General features: G+C 41.0%; 1 protein-coding gene across 1 annotated transcript; it reads right to left on the bottom strand.

The window, feature by feature from the left end:
* Positions 1–12,837: 12,837 nt before the first annotated feature.
* LOC121270784 (dual specificity phosphatase 29-like) lies at positions 12,838–19,266 on the bottom strand. The gene is made up of 3 exons (XM_041176224.1): positions 19,088–19,266; positions 15,262–15,482; positions 12,838–13,082 (listed from the first exon to the last, which is right to left on the bottom strand). The coding sequence occupies exons 1-3, from the start codon at positions 19,264–19,266 to the stop codon at positions 12,838–12,840; spliced, it is 645 nt and encodes a 214-aa protein (XP_041032158.1).
* Positions 19,267–19,578: the final 312 nt, after the last annotated feature.

Raw genomic sequence — 19,578 nt, 5'->3', positions numbered from 1 at the left:
TTTCCAGATTTCCTGTGCTCTTAAATTTTGGAGAGCTACTGATATTTCATATTTTGATTTTTATTGATAGATAGCATCAGTTTTGGGGGAAACGGTGTATTAAATGATTAGTGTGGGTTCAATCCTGTTGCCTGTTTGGGAACTCCTATTTACCTGAATTGCACCTCATGAAAGACATGACAAAGCATTTTACCAGATGTTAAAATAGGGCACTAAGCAGGAATGAAACAGGAAAAGAAAAAGTAACTTTGAGAATGGCTAAATCAAGGGTTTTTATGAGACTTTTGAAAGCAGGGAAGGAAGTGGCTCAAAAGCTTACAGGATTAAATTTAGGCAAAAGTTCAAGAAAAGGGGGACAAAATACTGAGAGCAGTAACTGATGGTACTGAAATTGAAGAGATGAATGTGGAGCAGAGTTGTCACAGAAGGGAGAATGCATGCAGCAATGTCTAAATGGAGGAACTGAGATTGGGTGAGGCAAAGCTCTTGAAGGATTTGAAAGCAAGCACAAGGATCCTGAAGCCAATTTGCTGCAACATGTCAAACCAGTAGAGCTTGGCAAAGTCCGGGATGCTGGAAGTGCAGGAAAGACATGGGCTGCAGGATTCTGATTGAATTGTAACTTGTAGAAAGTTAAGGCAGAGGGGCTGGCCTGAGAACTATACAAAATTAGCAGCAGTCAGGAATAAGGACAATGGTAAAAACAAAAAACTGCGGATGCTGGAAATCCAAAACAAAAACAGAATTACCTGAGAAAACTCAGCAGGTCTGGCAGCATCGGCGGAGAAGAAAAGAGTTGACGTTTCAAGTCCTCATGACCCTTCAACAGAACTGATTGAATGTTTAGAAGAGGGGTGAATATAAGCTGGTTTAAGGTGGGGGGGTGGGGAGAGAATTGGGGCGCGGGGTGGTGGTGGTGTGGTTGTAGGTACAAGCAAGCAGTGATAGGAGCAGATAATCAAAAGATGTCACAGACAATGGAACAAAGAAGTGTTGAAGGTCGTGATATTATCTAAACGAATGTGCTAATTAAGAATGGATGGCAGGGCACTCAAGGTACAGCTCTACTGGGGGTGGGGTGGAAAGACTAGCCCAGCATACAAGATTTAAAAATAATGGAAATAGGTGGGAAAAGAAAAATCTCTATAAATTATTGGAAAAAATGAAAGGAAGGGGGAAGAAATGGAAAGGGGGTGGAGATGGAGGAGGGAATTCAAGAACTAAAGTTGTTGAATTCAATATTCAGTCCAGAAGGCTGTAAAGTACCTAGTCAGAAGATGAGGTGCTGTTACTCCAGTTTGCATTGGGCTTCACTGGAACAATGCAGCAAGCCAAGGACAGACATGTGGGCAAGAGAGCAGGGTGGAGTGTTAAAATGGCAAGCAACGGGGAGGTTTGGGTCTTTCTTGTGGACAGACTGCAGGTGTTCTGCAAAGCGGTCGCCCAGTTTATGTTTGGTCTCTCCAATGTAGAGGAGACCGCATTGGATTCCTCTGACACCTTACGTCACATCAACAATTTCCAGTTCCCTGGCCCCAACCGCTTCCTCTTAACCATGGACGTCCAATCCCGCTACACCTCCATCCCCCACCAGGATGGTCTGAGGGCCCTTAGCTTCTTCCTCGAACAGAGGCCCGAACAATCCCCATCCACCACTACTCTCCTCCGTCTGGCTGAACTTGTTCTCACACTGAATAATTTCTCCTTCAACTCCTCTCACTTCCTCCAAATAAAAGGTGTGGCTATGGGTACCTGCATGGGCCCCAGCTATGCCTGTCTCTTTATGGGGTATGTGGAACATTCCTTGTTCCGGTCCTACTCTGGCCCCCTCCCACAACTTTCTCCGGTACATCGATGATTACTTTGGTGCTGCTTCATGCTCTCGTCGGGACTTGGAAAAAATTTATTAATTTTGCTTCCAATCTCCACCCCTCCATCATTTTCACATGGTCCATCTCTGACACTTCCCTTCCCTTCCTTGACCTCTCTGTCTCAATTTCTGGCGATAGACTGTCTACCAATATCCATTACAAACCTACCGACTCCCACAGCTACCTCGACTACAGCTCCTCACACTTCGCTTCCTGTAAGGACTCCATCCCATTCTCTCAGTTCCTTCACCTCCGTCGCATCTGTTCTGATGATGCTACCTTCAAAAACAGTTCCTCTGACATGTCCTCCTTCCTTAACCGAGGTTTTCCACCCACGGTCGTTGACAGGACCCTCAACCGTATCCGGCCCATCTTCCGCGCATCCGCCCTCACGCCTTCTCCTCCCTCCCAGAAACATGATAGTGTCCCCCTTGTCCTCACTTATCACCCGCATTCAAAGAATCATCCTCCGCCATTTCCGCCAACTCCAGCATGATGCCACCACCAAACACATCTTCCCCTCACCGAGCCCCCCCCAACCCCGGGCGGCATTCCATAGGGATCGTTCCCTCCAGGACACCCTGGTCCACTCCTTCATCACCCCCTACTCTTCAACCCCTACCTATGTCACTTCCCCATGCCCACGCAAAAAATGCAATACCTGCCCCTTCACTTCCTTTCTCCTCACTGTCCAAGGGCCCAAACACTCCTTTCAAGTGAAGCAGCATTTCACTTGCATTTCCCCCAACTTCGTCTACTGTATTCTTTGCTCCCAATGCGGTCTCCTCTACATTGGAGAGACCAAACGTAAACTGGGTGACCGCTTTGCAGAACACCTGCAGTCTGTCCACAAGAAAGACCCAAACCTCCCCGTTGCTTGCCATTTTAACACTCCTCCCTGCTCTCTTGCCCATATGTCTGTCCGTGGCTTGCTGCATTGTTCCAGTGAAGCCCAACGCAAACTGGAGGAACAGCACCTCATCTTCCAACTAGGCACTTTACAGCCTTCCGGACTGGATATTGAATTCAACAACTTTAGTTCTTGAACTCCCTCCTCCATCCCCACCCCCTTTCCATTTCTTCCCCCTTTTGTTTTTTCCAATAATTTATATAGATTTTTCTTTTCCCACCTATTTCCATTATTTTTAAATCTTGTATGCTGGGCTAGTCTTTCCACTCTACTAGAGCTGTACCTTGAGTGCCCTGCCATCCATTCTTAATTAGCACATTCGTTTAGATAATATCACGACCTTCAACACTTCTTTGTTCCATTGTCTGTGACATCTTTTGATTATCTGCTCCTATCACTGCTTGCTTGTACCTACAACCACACCACCACCACCACCCCCAATTCTCTCCCCACCCCCGCACCTTAAACCAGCTTATATTCACCCCTCTTCTAAACATTCAATCAGTTCTGTTGAAGGGTCATGAGGACTCGAAACGTCAACTCTTTTCTTCTCCGCCGATGCTGCCAGACCTGCTGAGTTTTTCCAGGTAATTCTGTTAGGGACAATGATAATGGAGCCATGCTAATATCAGTCGTTATTTTAAACCCCATTTGTGAAACAAAAAGTGCCATTTAATTCTTATCTATGTTGCGTTAGTGCTGCTGATAATTATGAAAATAGAATTGAGAAAGGACTATCTCCATTGGAGCAGATAAGGATATTTAATGCAGATGATTAAAATTATTGAGGGTTTTGATGGGTGAGTAAGGAAAGACTATTTTCCCTGGTTGGGGAGTCAGCAAGAGCTTGTCAATTTAAAATCTCTTTACACACAAGCACTGAATGCTTTACAAAAACGAATAATTGAGGATGAGACCATTGCAAATTTTAGGAAAAAAATTGGCAAATATTTGAAACAAAGTGAACAAATGGGCTGTGAGATAAAGCAGGTCAATGGGACCAGATTTAATTGAGCTAAATATGCTAAAGCAAGCGTGAGTTACTTGGCATCCTCCACTGTGCCCCTTCCTGGCTTTGTAAACGTGAGGAAGAAAATTTGAGCTTAAACAGGTTAACCAAGTTTCTACATCTCCAAATTTAACCAAGAAGGTAATGAATGGAGTCAAAGTCAGAGACATGCAAATACTGGTGGAAACTGACGAGGATGACTTCTTTTTGCCATTAATACCCTGAAGAAATTTCAGCTCATCTAGGTGTTAGTACTGGTCAGGCAGTTTGAAAAGTATAGCAACAGCCGGTGATCAATGGAGCAGGCAGAAAATAGACAAACTGTTTTCAGGTGATATTGCCAAGAGCTTTTGTATGACAAGGAGAAGGCCAAAAATGGAGCTCAAAGGTATACTAGAAGTAACGCGAATGCAGGAGAAAAAGCAATTAGAGCTGTAGTGTACTTTCATTACAGTGCACACAAGTCGGACTGAAATAGAATAGTGCCACTGAGATGAACTGTGGAAGAGATATGTGGGAAGTGGATGGAGTGGTCAGTGATGCCAAAAGCAATGAAAATCAAGGAGACTTAGGAACAAACTACGATCTATGGTCCCATACATAAATGACATTATTTCTTTCACCAGATTAGTCTTTGTGTTGTGGATAGGACTGGGCTATTGGGACAGTGGGGGTATAGCTTACCGTATAATCATTAAAATTTTAATGAAATTAGCACTAGATAACTAGCTCCCAAAATAAGCAGCTGAATGCTTCAATTATCTTCTGCGTACTGTAGGTACAAGTTATGAAACCAGTACATTTATTGGATGTCTTTTTCTTTAAGAGAATCCCAGGCTTTACAAAGACCACACTTCCAACAATTCCTCCTCTTCTCTGACTAAGTCACTTACACTCCTATTCCTGCTCAAATGGTACACAAACTATAGCATTACATTTGTTTGTTATATGAAAAAATCTTTCATTTCATTCATTACCATTGCTAAAGAACAAAGATTGATCTGAAGATTAATATCCAAACACCTAACTATGGCCAAACATAAGCTCAATAAGTGTAATTATGGTTAACCATGAACTCAATAACCAATTTATCATCCGCAGTATTTTGCTTTTAACCTATTTATCAATGAAGCAAAAATCTACCTTTTTCTTAATTAACAACAATGTAAAACATGCCCTTTTCCATGGCAGCCCAATATAGTTCCTGTGTATGTGGGATATACCTTTTATTTAAATTGTACATCAATCAAGATTCTGAGCATATAATATGTGTACTGTGCCATCAATAATTACAGTTGCCGTAATCTGAAATCTTGTTCTCTTAAACTCCACTTGTGAAACAAAATACCATTTATTTCTCTTTGTGATTGCTTAGTGTATTGCATCAATGCTGCTGGATAATGGACTATTTTTAGGTGTTTGAATAATCCAGAGAAATAATTAGTAACATGTTCTTAGGCTGGATGTATATAACAAAAGACAAAATCCTAAATGGTGTTTGACATCATTAGTAAGGGGTGAGTCTATTGCTCAGCAGTTTATTTAGAACTATGGTTGACTGCATTTGTAGGGCATGTCCATTTGTTGTGCTTTTAAACTGATTTAATAGCATCTGTACATGCTGCCAAAGCAAATTATAAACATATTTGATAATTCAAACATCTGTAGGCTTTTTTCCCCCATTTCTGCAGAAGAGGATGTACACTGGTAAATAATTAGTTATACAAAAATGGTGAGAAAATCCAAAATTAATTTGAAAGATATTCAAATATCATATCGAACCAGGTTTACTTCAATAAATGTAATTAATTATGTAATTAGATGAGTTATATCGCTGCATGTGAAATATCTGTAAGTTTCAGAACCTCACTTTTTGTATCTTGCAGCTGCTGTGGATATTAACATGACTCTATTGTGGAGCATATCCACGTTTCTCTCCACTTCTAACCAATAAAAATGCATATATTAGAAAGGGGATAGACTTTCTGCCAGAATTTTTCAATGTGGCTCATGTTGGCTCAGGCAAGCTATGGCTATGGATCCTTTGAGGCCTCTGCAATACAGCCTGTAAAATTTGGTAATTTTCTTTTGTTTGCTGTACATCTCAATTCAGAGGCTTTGCCTGTAGTAGTTCTTGTTCATTGGAACTCAAGTGGCAAAACCTGCAGCAAAATATGAATTACATGGGCAGTGATTCAGGAAATCTGCCCCCACCATAATTTTGTTTCCATCATCTCTGCCCATGGCAGCTCTACAAGCTAAGGACACAGTTTCATTTAGGCCTGTTTAGTGGTTTGGGAAAATTAAAGCGTGTGAGTAAACAAGTATTTTCTGCATTTCTCATGGAACTATTTCCTGCACATTTTGTTTGAAGACATTTTCGCAAATTTCCTGATAAGTTGCCAATTGAGAAATGCATTGCAGGGCGATCTTGATTGCCTGCTTTTTGTTAATACCAGTTCCTGAAACTTTGGCCTGGATTTTCGCTAGTAAGGATGACTTGGGAGCCCTTTAATAATAGCAGGCGGGTCCTGATTCTGGGTTCCCAGGCTGTCTGATTTTTGGAAGTGCCTTTAAAGGGTGCGGGCTGAATCCTGCCAAAAGCCATCCAGCACTCCCGACCTGGCCGGCTCCACTGTGGGGACAGGCATGTCCTAGTACTCTGCAATTTTCATGGAGGCGGGCCAAGTTTCTAAAGATTCATGGTTCACAGCCCCTCGGGGCTGCAAGAGGGGACCTTTTAAAAGGTAAGTTCAAAAGGTCCTCCTCGTGTCCCCAGGCGAAGCTCTGCCCTTCCAAACGCTTACCCCCATGGCTCCTTATGCCCCCTATACCAAGCTCAGCTCTTCCACCCATCCCTCATGCCCCCATGCCAAGTTCTGCCCTTCCTTCCATCCACCCACCTCTCCATGGTTTCTTATGCTCCCTAAGCCAAACTCTGCCCTTCCACCCACCCCCATGACCTTCCGCCAAGCTATGGCACTTTTAAGCCCTTTGACCCACTGTACACTGTATAGAACCAATGAACCCTATAGTGACAGTAGTATGTGTCAAAACAAGGCTTTGAAGAAAAGTAATTCATTCATAACTCCTCATGTTGCAAGAAAAATAATTTCAGTAAAAGTGTGTCAATCATCCAGACACATTAAATTATAAGTAACAGAAACCACAAACCCTTGAAGCCACTTAACATTGTGAAATAGACAGCATAAATCAGAGAGCCTGAGCTGTTAGTCAAACAATGTTTTATCTGGGGCTTAGGTGTTTCAACAAGTTTAATGGATGTCTGGGCTCTCAGCCAAGCCTTATTTTGTATGCTTGGCTGAGGGCCCAGAGAACCATTGAAGTACTAAAACACCACTCCAGAGGAAACATTGTTTCATTGACAGTTCAGGCTGATCTCTGCTGTCCATTTCACAATGCTCGTCTAGGCAACCTTAAGTGATTTCAAGAGTTTGTGGATTTTGTTATTGAAGGTCCTGGATGATTGACACTTACATTAGCTTATGGTGAAATGACTTTCTTTTTCAACATAATAGGAAGTTATGAATTAATTTTTCCTGAAAGCTTTTGTCATGCATCCTACTGCCATTGCTGGGTTCATTGACCCACTCTGCACCATCTAGAACCAATGGGCATGGAAGTGCCATAGCTTAGCATGGGGGCCATAGGGAGTAGGTGGAAGGGCAGATCTTGGCATGGGGTGGGATGGGGCATGAGGTGGCTTGGAGAGTGTTGGGGGGTTGAGGGCTGCAGGGTCTTCCTATTTTTATTATAACTGGGACCAAGTCCTACAGCACCGAGGTGGGCCTTTTCAATAGCCCCGCTCTGCACCCGGCAGACTTGATGGCTTCCTCCAAAGTTCTTCCCGGGCCGGCTGGCTGACTCCAGCTTGCACCCACCGTCCGCCTGGCTATGAAGATCCCACCTTTGCAGGCATTTTCTCCCAAGGTGGGCAGGCTGAGCCAGGAATTTTCCTGACTCCCGCCAAACACCTCGAGGTTGAAATTCAGACCTTTGTTAGTAAAACGGATTGCACACACAATCTTGATTTGAGTTTGTTAGTTTCTGCCATATAAGGTCAATTGGTTTTTTTTGTGATATCAAATAAAATTATGTCTTTCACCATCATTCAGGCATTCCTCACAAATAGGAACTTTTCCAATCTTGTTTTGATTTTGAGAATTTTTGAGTCCTGATGTCATTGCACCCATCTTTCATGTAACCCTTTCTCTTTCTTTATGTCAAGATCCAGGATGTGCACCATCATTTTCACCTCTCTCCCATGCCCCAGATTTTGAGAACACTCTCCAAGTTTCCAGCAACCCTTTCACTTGACTTCCAGCACAAAACCCTGCAGATTTAGTGAGCTTTAGGGGATAAAATGCAATTTTTTAAAGTTCTTTTAAGTGCTTGCAGTGCTTTTAACCTGGTTTTCCTAGTTGATTTCTTGTGTGTAAACTCCTCAGGTACCATGATTATGATTTTATGCCTTAAATTTCTGCAGGGTGTTCTGCTGAAAATCCAGTTACACTGTTCCTGTGGGATTTCCACCAAGTGAAAGCGTCCCTATCGGACTTCACCCCATTGTTTTTTTTAAGATCTGTTTGGGTGTAGTTAGCTGTATGAGAACTGAAGACTGCTGTGTCCATATGCATTTAACATGGATCTGACCCATTGGATTTCTATTTATCACGGATGCTGAAACTGGCTATGAAATTAACTGTATCCCACTTCAATCTAAATGTAGATACCTCATTGATTCCAATCAAATCTATCCAGGCCTTATGAACCAAATTCAAGTTAACTTATTACAGAATCAAAATAGTAACATTTTTTGTGTACTTTTTAAATAGGTGATGAATTTGAATCCTTTTAGTTACTGAGTATGGAGGAATTTGGAAGAATGTACTGAAGCACCAATGGGCAGGAAGAGATTTTCCATACCCCAAATATCTGCTCTATAAACTTAATGGGTTAAACTTCATGGGCTTGAACAGCTCTTATCATTTTTATATTCTTAAGCACAATTGAGTTTGTCTGGTCTATCTGTAGAACTTTATGAATTGTATCTATCCGTGTATTTATTAGAATGAGAACAGAATATTACTCTGAAGGGAATGTTCAGTACAAATACTTGATCAATATTTCACCATAAACAAGAGGATTCAAGGAGACATATCCTTCAAATGAACCAGTCGCACAGAGAGCACGTGCACAGGCACCAAGTGACATTGTTTATTCAGCATTGACAGAGATTCATGTTGCAGCAAAACAAATTGCTGTTATCTTTTGGGACTGTATAATGCTAAAATTAGCAACTACAAGTCATTACAGACAAAGTTTGCAGACAAAATGGGAAATTGTAAAATTGTAACTAATTTTTTTAATCTGTTGTGCCATGTGTGACAAATCAAAAGCAACTTTTAATTATGTTCAATTTTAGTCTAAGATCATTGGTATACACTGACATAGCTCCTCTCCCCTGGCACAATTTCTCTTAGATCTGTGGTAGCAGAGAGTGGTCCCATCAAGGTACACTACATATAAAAATGGCCATATCTCTCCCCACCATTTTTCTCTTTAAATACAGGAGTTTATGTGTTCAGCCTATCAGTCCAGCATTCAAATTTCTGCAAAAGAGGATTTCATCCAGGAAGATAAGATGTGTTTTTCTAAATGCTTTTAAGCGTGGTCATGCACTGGTTCAACCAGGAAAGACTAAAATTTTCACACATGTTTTTCCCTCACCATGCTTTATTTCAGCCTTTTTTTCCCTCTGGGATCTGTGACAGCGATTTTCTGCCCTGTCACTATTCCTTGGCAGAGGCTAGCAATCCCATTTCCTGTAAATGGGAATATGCCTAGAGGCAAGTGGTTATACCCAGAAGTAACAGAGCTCCACCCCATCAGAGATGTGCTCCAAATAAGAGGAGTCAGAATACCTAAGCTGAAAGTGTCAGCAGCTCATGCATTTTATTGAAGCTGGATCTCGCTTACTAACAGTTAACCACAGGTGCTGTCTCCAGCGCATAGGCAGTATGCTGGTTTACCGTGGCAGTGTTATACAATTTCTCCCTGCTATGGCCTCAGCTAGGTTGCTGGTGGTGGTGAGATTATGGCCAATGACACAGCTGTGTTGACAGAGATCATGGCTTCGACAGTGTATGAAGGAGATGGTAGATAGGTATGCTCTGTGTAGAGGGACAACATCAGATACCCTGGAGCTTAGTGACCAACCAATCATAGACTCTATCTATCTTCCGATGAGTGATTTGTAAATGTTGTCTTGACCAGCCTCTCTCATTGCACCCTCCATAAACTTAAGCTCGCCTAAAACTCTGCCATATATATCCTGACTCTCCACCACCCACTAAGCCATGGCTCCTGATCTGGCAATGTCTTGATTTTAAAATTCTCATTCTTCTTTTCAAATCCCTGCATGGCCTTACCCTGCCCCCAGCTCTCCAAGATCTCTGTGCTCCTTCAATTCTTGCACAATCTCCTAGGGACACAATTAGACCAAGGCCAGGATTTTTAGGATGGCGGGGTTTCCCTTCCCACCATCTGAAGAGTCAGCGGGGATGTATCTGCCTGGTAGCAATTTCAAGCTCCAATGAGCATTAGTTGGCTGGAGAAGGGAATTCTGTCCTTCACTCAGGAGGAAGTACAGCCTTTGAGAGCTCAGATTGGCCAGCAGCTCTCTAGTCCCTGCAATGCAATCAGTCCCTGGAGCCTAAGTCCTAGGTGTCCAGGCAGAGATAAGTTTGAGGGTTGCAGGGCAGGGAGGGTAGGGAAGGTCTTTGGGGGTGGACTGGTCAGTGGTGGATTGAGGTGTCAGGGGAGAGGTCGAGGGTGGGAGAGGCTAATGGAACATAATGGGGGTGGGGCTGCCTGAGGTCAAAGGGGGATGCTGATAGAGGCAACTCCCACTTCCCACCCGAAGCCTGAACCTAATTATTTTTGGGCTTCCTCCATAACTGGGATGATCTCCTGCCAGCCTGAAAATTGAGGCTGGGTGGGAAATGGACCTTAAGTGGTCAGTAATTGGCCACTTAAGGGCTTCAATTGGGACAAGGGTGGGCCATCCAAGGGCCTTGCCTGCTCTAGCTTAAAATTACAGAGAGGTCAGGGCGAGCAGGAACCCAATGGGAAGGCCATCCGACAAATTTTACGCTCAATCCCCACCTACAAACCCACCGGAAGGGGAGTGTTAAATTCAGGCCCTGGTGTGAAGCAAAAAACAAATCTCCTTGTTCACACCTTACGATATACAGTGTCCCCACTTAAAGTTGTGGTCGCATTCCTGAAAAGTGTGACTTTAAGTGAATCAGATTTTTGCATTAAAAGCAATGTAAAAGCTGTCATTAGGTTCTGAAGGAACTTTCTCATCAGAAAAAAATATTATACACTTTATGAAACACTTTACTTTGCTAAATTCTTATATTGGTAAATGAATTAGCTTTTAAAATAAAATACATTTTAAAATATTAAAGAAATATCCTAACTTTCTACTTCCCTCCAACTCACTGCCCATCCTGCTTCCCAAACCTCCCACTCATCACACGTCCCACTTCCTGACCCCTGCTGCGACCATCTGGTTTGTGGCCCTGCTGACCCCCCCTTTCACTGCCGACCCTTGTGGCTCACAGCCTCTGTCACTTCCTGTCCCATCTCTCACTGCCAACCCTCCAGGCTCTTGGCCTCTGTCACTCCCTGACCACCACCTCTTGCCAATCCTCTCTCTTGCCAAATTTCCTGCTCCCCAACTCCCCTGCTCGCAGCTTCCTTCTCCTGAACCCTTACCGCGAGCAACAGACAAGGGGACCAGCTTTGACTTGTAGGAGGAAACCATGAACCGGAGGATCGGGTGTGAGAGGGAGGATCAGGAAGCAGCAGAGGCTGCTCCAAGATGCTGCTGATTGGGCCATGTGGCCCTATGTCAGAGCCACGCGCAATGACTTTAAAACAGAACTCAGGATGCTAAACAAGAATACAGGCCCTACTAAATGGCTGAAAATAAAGTGTAACAGCTTCAAACGGGGCAACTCAAAATGGGGAGTTACTGTACAACTTTGGTCTCCTTGCCTAAGGAATGAAATGCTTGCTTTGGAGGGAGGGCAACAGAGTGTCACAAGATTGATTTTTAGGATGACAGGATTGAGCTGTGAAGTAGGCTAGGCCTATGTACCCCAAAGCTTAGAAAAATGGATAGTGATCCCATTGGAAAATATAAAATTCTTGAGGGACTTGATAGGGTAATTGCTAGGAGGATGTTTCCCCTGGCAGGGGAGTCTGCAACTAGTGGTTACAGTCTCAGAGTAAGGGGTCAACCATTTTAGACTGAGATGAGGAGACATTTCTTCAATTAAATGGTTGGATCCTTTAAATTCTCTATCCCAGAGGGCTGTAGATGCTCAGTCATTGAGTTATATTAAGACAGAGACTGAATAGATTGTTGGATGCTCATGGAATTAAGGGATATGCATAAAGTGTGGGAAGGTAGAGCTGAGAAGGAAGATCATATTGAATGATGCAGTAGGTCCAAAGAGCTCAATAGCCTATTCCTACTCCTATTTCTTACCACCTTATGTAAAATTTAATTTATTTGCACAGCTACACAAAAATATTACAAACTCTACTGTACATTACATATATAATTCTAATTTTGGCAGTTTAGACATCATTTTGAAGCCTACGAGTTACTCTAGATTTTCTTTTGATTACTGCTTGAGTATATTTGGAACTTCAAAGTATAGACTTCTATATTTTTGTGGATGCTTGAGGACTTTGGATTAAGATAGTCAAAACATGGTCAAAAGTAAGAATTTGCACTCTCAGATTACTTGTCACTTGTTCAGGATTTTCTCAAATTCTTTCATATTATAAAATCGTGTCCACCTTTGGTATGCTGTATCAAGAACTATAAACCTGCTTAACTTGTTGAAGCTTTTTGTGCATCAGAAAATAACTCTTTTATTTACAGCTGTCTGCGCTTCTCTATTTTTAAAAAAAAGTTATATTGCGTACTTGTAATGAAAAAATTGTCAACTATTTTCTTTTTCATCACCATTTGTGCTGGTGCCATTATTTGCAACACCTCTCTCCTTCGCCAACTCTATATCAAGTGCTCTCAGTTGCTTCAGGAAGCCATGATTTGGTAAAATGCACCGGTGTTTAATTACTTGCTGAACTGCATCCACCACTGTCATGTTCTTGTAGATCATCAGGTAAGCCAGGACAAGTGAGGCCGACCGGCTCCGACCCATTGCACAATGGACTAAGAGCTTAGCTGGAAAAGCAAAGCAATATATATTACTTATAGGACAAACTGTTTTGAGTTATTACAAGCTATGGGGAAGGTACTTCTATAACATCAGAGCCACTGGACCTGCATGTACCACAGATCCCAGGCGACCAGCTGGAACTGGACAAAATTCATGTTTTTTTTAATGTCCAACTATAATATAGAATTTTAAAAATCTGCTTTTTAAGCATTCAAACTGAAACATAACACAAAACTGCCTCTGATAAGTGGCTTACAATTGCTGACAGTCCAAGCTAACCAATGATGAATAGCCACTGGATCAAGGTCCTGATGGTTGTTTGTACCCAGAACCACCATAGTATCTGACACACCTGGTGCATCATCCAAAAAATGGGCTTACTTATCATGAGCAAGACAGGTTGGTAAAATGCAAAAAAAATGAAAGAACCAGTTCTTTTGAAAGGTCACCAACCTAAAATGTTAACTGGTTTTCCCTTTCCAATTACGCTTCCTGACCTTCAGTCTTTACGGCATTTTCTGGTTTTATTTCAGATTGTGAGGAGCTGTAGTATTTTGCTTTGATGCAAAACACTTTGAGATCCTAGATAATTAGGTCCTGCCAGACCCAAGGCAAAAAATTGAGCTTTGTGAGCAATTTTAGGTGGATAGTTATGTAAAATCTACACCGGGTAGATTTAAAACACATACGCAGTGAATGGGAAGTGCTTGGTTTAAGTAAGCAGACAGCAAAAAATAATGAAACATTACAGGTAACAAAAGCACACCTTTCAAATGTTGGCAAGAATAATCTTGAATTAAACTTAAAGCTGAGTCTAAATTACAATACTGTGGAAAAATTGATATGAAACCCAGTGAACAGGAAGGAAATACAGTCTTTAAAAAAAAGACATGTTCTTGACCTTAAAATGTCAATCTGTGTGCCTGCAACTAATGAAAGATATCTTAACATTATCAGTAATAAAGCTACCATTGAACTTAGAACCAAAAACCCTGTTGAAATATCTTTCACCAGGGTTGACAGTGATATACTGAATGGTTTATTGCTGCTATTAATCAGATTATGCATCTTTTGGCTTTTAATCACTTGCATGGATTTCATATTTTGTCAATGGGTTGACAGGACTTGTCTCAGGGGAGTATCATTTTCTCATGTAAATAAAACCCATAAATGATCAGTATTTATAGATTGCATGACTAATTCTATGATCCACAGTGGTGTAATGTTACATCAGATCACTGTAATGACATAAAGTTGCACCTAATTTTAGAAACAATTTAAAACCACTTTACTGCAAACAGTCCCAAGTTGGTGGTGTTGGTTCCTGAGCACTACACATATGGCCTGTGAAATAGAAGCTTGAAACACAAAATCATACAGCACAGGAAGTGATTTGGCCCATCAAGCTATCCAATTCATGTCAATCCCTTACTCCATAGCCCTACAAATCTTCTCTTTTCAACTACTGATCTAATTCCCATTTGAAATTACTATTAAATCTGCTTCCACTGACTTCCAAGACAAGTCTTTTCCAGTTCAGAAGAACTTGCTTCATAAAAAAAAAATTCTCCTCACCTCCCCTTGAGTTCTTTTGCCAATTATCTTTAATCTGTCTTCCCCCTGTCATTGGAAATAACTTTTCCGTATTTACTCTATCAAAATCCTTCATCATTTTGAGCATCTCTACTAAGTCTCTCTGCTTAACCCTCTCTGCTCCAAGGAGAACCTTTTCCAGTTTACCCAAACATCAAAACAAAGAAAGGAAAGGCAAATGAAAACCAATAACGCTGACTTCTACCTGTAAAAAAAAAGATCTTTCCTCTTAACAAGAAATCATTTCTAGAAGTAGAGAATTCTGAAAATAGAGAATGTACATAACAGAATGAGCAGGAATCTTTGAGGAATTGGGGGAAAAAAGGCAGTATTTTTGACCTGTTCAGAGCAATATGTTCCACAAATTGAATTTTAGGTTGTGTGCAAGGTGTATCAATCACTTATTTAAATAACTTTGAAAATATTCATTTTTGTAATTTGTTACTTTTCAGACATGTTTGTGGAGTTGGTAAAGGTAAGTTGATGGAATTAATGAAAGAATATTCCTGAATATTTAATAAATATTTGCATCTCCATCTGTGGTATTTTAACCTGCAATGATTGTGGTCAAAGATGTCTGATATCACTTACATCCTGTTGTGCTTAGTGCACGGTCAATATATTGAGCAGCTGAGTAGAAGAATTCACTTAAATTAAATCTTGGCAGATCTTCAGCCTCTACACCATAGTAATCAATAGGCATGTCCCGATAGTATTCATCTCCTGTGTCCACGTTCAAGTGACCATGGGCTGCATTTAGTATGTGAGTGAAACCCATCTTTTCAATTGTATACCGGTCCAATGCTATTACTCTGTGATAAAATATACAGAAATTATTAATTTTAAGGAATATTTACTTAGTGGAAAGTGTTCAGATTTTGAAAACAAAGCACATTTCTCTTAGCTCCCTTGAACATTTTTTGGAAAAAGAAGTGCTCTTTCTTAACCATTTCTTTAGGATATACCATCTGAGCATGAGTCTGACCGCTGTCAGAGCCCCTGCTAATGTCACTGCATAATTAGACAATGGAAAGTGCAGCAGAGCAACCAAATTTGACTCTTCCCACATCAGGAGCTGCCTCGCCTACATTCTGTGCCTCCTTCCTGGCCCAGCTAACATGAAGAAAATCAAAGTGCTTTTGTGACCACAATTAATTTTTTTGAGAGAAGTAAGAAATATTTTGGGGTTGGGCCGGGTGGGGTTGGGGGGGAGAGTAAATAACTGTTAGGGGAGTGGCAATAAATAGGATCGCTCTTTCAAAGAGCCAGCACAGGCACAATGGAATGAGTGGCCTCCTTCTGAGCTTTGTAATTCTATGAAATGTAATGGGTGTGATTGCTAAGATTTAATTTTAGTCAGCAGAGTGTAGGTCTTTTTACTAAGAACTGGGAATATTCCTAATTAGATTCAATGTTCTGCATTTTATTCATTATTTCCTCTGAATACGTTTAACAATGAGAAGGGTTATTATTAGTCTGACAGGATCACCCACTCTAAAAGACAAAGCCACATTTTTAAAATTATTAATTCACTCTAGCTTGTGGTCATTTCAACACAGACTTACACTTTGAGATCAAATTGGCACTGCATTAGCAAGAAATGACTTTAATCTGTGCAAGCATCACTTTGCAATCAACGACAGCTAATTACAATGTCCTTATCCAGGAATGAGGACAACACCAGAACATGTTGTGTCCAGAGAGCTGGAATCTGAATCTGTTCTTTCCATGGACCTTGGCTTCCTACTCTCAGGCCAGATGCATAGGATGGGAGAACTGAAAGGCCAGTCATTCTGGGCTGTTTTGTCACTTCTAGCAGCTAGCAATACTCTGCAATTATAGAGTCTGAGAGCGAGGGTTGGAACAAATGGCAAAATGGCATTGCTCTCACACTAAAATTGTGCTTAGGGTTAGCCCAGTTGTTTCATATTGTGTCCATTACCCTTAACATCAACAATTGCTGCTTCCACTATAATAACAGCTGATACCGAACTTACCTAAAGAATCATCTGTCTTCCAACTAAGAGTGTAGCTTTTTAAAATAATTATTTTATATCTAAAATTGTCAGAAATATCTCTAAAATGATTAAACATACCTAATTAGATTTACCAATTAGAAATGAAGAATGGAAACTGTTTCATACAAACATAAGAACTAGGAGCAGGAGTAAGCCACTTGGCCCTTTGACCCTACTCCCCCATTCAATAAGATCATGGCTGAGCTGACTGGAACCTCCCGCCTCCTGCTGGTAACATTTCAACCCCTTGTTAATCAAGAATCTATCTACCTCGGCCTTGAAAGTATTCAATGTCTCTGCTTCCACTGCCTTTTGAGGAAGGGAGTTCCAAGGACTCAGAAAAAAAAATTCTTCTCCTCTGTGTTAAATGGGTGACCCCTTATTTTTAAACAGTGACCCCTATTTCTAGATGCTTCCACAAAATGAAACATCCTTTCCACATCAACCCTGTCAAGGCTACTCAGGATCTTTATATGTTTCAATCTAAGCCGCCTCTTACTCTTCTAAACTCCAACGGATACCAGCCTAGCCTGTCAAATCTTTCCTGCCCATTCCAGGAATTAGTTTAGTAAACCTTCTCTGAACTGCTTATAATGCATTTGCATCCTTCCTTAAATAAGGAGGCCAACAGTGTACATGGTATTCCAGATGTGGTCTTACCAATGTCCTGTACAACTGAAGCATGACTTCCCTACTTTTGTAATCAATTCCCCTCGCAATAAATGATAACATTCTAAGCTTTCCTAATTACCTGCTGTACCTGCAAAATAACCTTTTGCGATTCATGCAATAGGACAACCAGATCCCTCTGAATCTCTGAGCTCCGCAACCTCTCATAATTTAGATAATATTCTTCTTTTTTACTCTTCCTGCCAAAATGGACAATTTCACATTTGCCCACAGAAAATCTATTTGCCAGATCTTTGCCCAATCACTTAATCTATGTCCCTTTGTTAGCCTCCTTATGTTCTCTTCACAACTTATTTTCCTACCTATCCTTGTATCATCAAATTTCGCAACTATCCTTTCAATTCCTTCATCCAAATCATTTATATAAACTGTGAAATATTGTGGGTCCCAGCACTGATTCCTGTGGCACACCACTCATTACATTCTGCCAACCAGAAAATGATCCATTTATGGCTACCCTCTGCTTCCTGTTAACCAGCCAATCTTCTACCCATGCCAATATATTACCTCCTACACCATGAGCTTTTATTTTTCACATGGGAATGACTGTAATTCTAGTCAGTTTTTCTGTGCAGGGCTGTGAATTGAGCTTTGCTGGTAGTGACTGCATACTTTTGTAATGTGTTATATATTTTGAGGGTCAGCTAGCAGGACAAGACCACTTATTACTTCAGGATAGATAATCTGCATGCATTTAGTGTGTTGTAAGCAATTGTGCTGGGTAGGATGCTTCTAGCTAAAGATCAGTACCCTTAGAGTGCAAGCTATGGGTTCCCACTGGGAAAAACCATGTAGAAAGTATTTAAAAGAGATGGTGCACAGGAAGAAGAAAGTTAACTGACACCAACCTTAAGTGGCAGAGAGGATAGCACTGGAAAGCTTTACTTGTGCCTATAGCCAACCTAATTATTTGACGGGGTAACTATTTTGCTTTGTACATATAGCATAATATATTAGAACCACAGAAACAAACCATTGACTTTCAAGTTTGTGTATTTTTTCCATGAATCTGACTGCTCTAATCCACATCACTCTCCATCCACTATGCCTTAAAAGGCTTTGGCAACCATGGACTTCCATTGGATTGGTCCATGACTATGCTTGGAGTACTGCAGTGGTTTGCCGATGTCTTCAGCATAGCTGACCAGGAATCTCTCCTGCCCACCATCAGGCATATTGGAAAGATTCACAGGCTGATAATGAACCTGTTTGGTCATGTTTTGAATGTCCTTTCCATAGCAATCAAGTCCTGGAGGGGGACTTGAACCTGGAGTTCTAACCCAGAGGTATGGACACTACCACTGCACCACAAGACATCCTTCACGCCTCATACCATTTAGTATTCTTTTGATGACAACGTTCTAATTCCCTTTTGAAAGAATTTACAGATTAAGCTTCAACAGTAGTTTATGATGCCAAATTATATTCTAACCGCCCTCAGAGTAAAAGATTTTTTTTCTAATTTCCAGTTCATTGTTCTTTTGTATATTTAATTATTTCTTAAAATGTTCTGCCTATAGTGTTCACCCCAGCCCATTCAAACAGATGATTTAAGTCATATGATTTATAGCGATTCAAAATAGTCATGTTTAGATTTATTTTACTGCCCTGGTGCAAAGCAGGTATAATATATTTAATATACAAATATATATTTTACAGCCTTATCCGGCTACATACTACTGAGTTTTGCACTTTGATCTGCAACTTACTCATCTCCAATGTAAATGTCCGGCCAGACTTCATTGACATGAGCAAATTTTACAGAGCCTTTCCAGAAGAGACGCTCCAATTCAAATGCCCCTGGAGTAACGTAATCATTATTAGGATCCACTTTCACAGCCATATCGGCATTTTTCTTTCTACAGATCCCTGTATCTCCAGATGACATCCTGCTGCAGCAATGTTCCTGAACCAGAAATCTTCTCCAAGTATCACTGACCTGTGTATCTGATATTAAAAAAATCTACTTAGAAATCTTCACACAAAATGATGGGCCCAAAGTTATGACCTCCAGGATGGCCTAGCTGCTTACAAGCATCGTTTAAGGTGATATCCATAACTACTCTACTGATTACATTTAAAAAAAGAGCTTTATAAAAGGATTACACAATCAGTTTGAGAATAAACAATCCCATGCAACATGGAGAATATGTTGAATATTTAATTATATAAAAAGCACAGGAGGAATCTTTCCCTGCAG

The sequence above is a fragment of the Carcharodon carcharias genome, chromosome 28 (genome assembly GCF_017639515.1).
Source record: "Carcharodon carcharias isolate sCarCar2 chromosome 28, sCarCar2.pri, whole genome shotgun sequence".
NCBI lineage: Eukaryota > Metazoa > Chordata > Chondrichthyes > Lamniformes > Lamnidae > Carcharodon > Carcharodon carcharias.
This window is presented reverse-complemented; position numbering and strand designations above follow the sequence as displayed.

What these genes read in the sequence shown, in the direction of transcription:
- LOC121270784 (XM_041176224.1), bottom strand. Translation starts at nt 19,266, where the DNA reads ATGTCATCTGGAGATACAGGGATCTGTAGAAAGAAAAATGCCGATATG. An exon ending in GACATTTACATTGGAGATGA is followed by an intron (nt 15,483 to 19,087) that starts GTAAGTTGCAGA and finishes ATTTTATCACAG; the next exon opens with AGTAATAGCATTGGACCGGT. An exon ending in TGCACTAAGCACAACAGGAT is followed by an intron (nt 13,083 to 15,261) that starts GTAAGTGATATC and finishes TTGCTTTTCCAG; the next exon opens with CTAAGCTCTTAGTCCATTGT.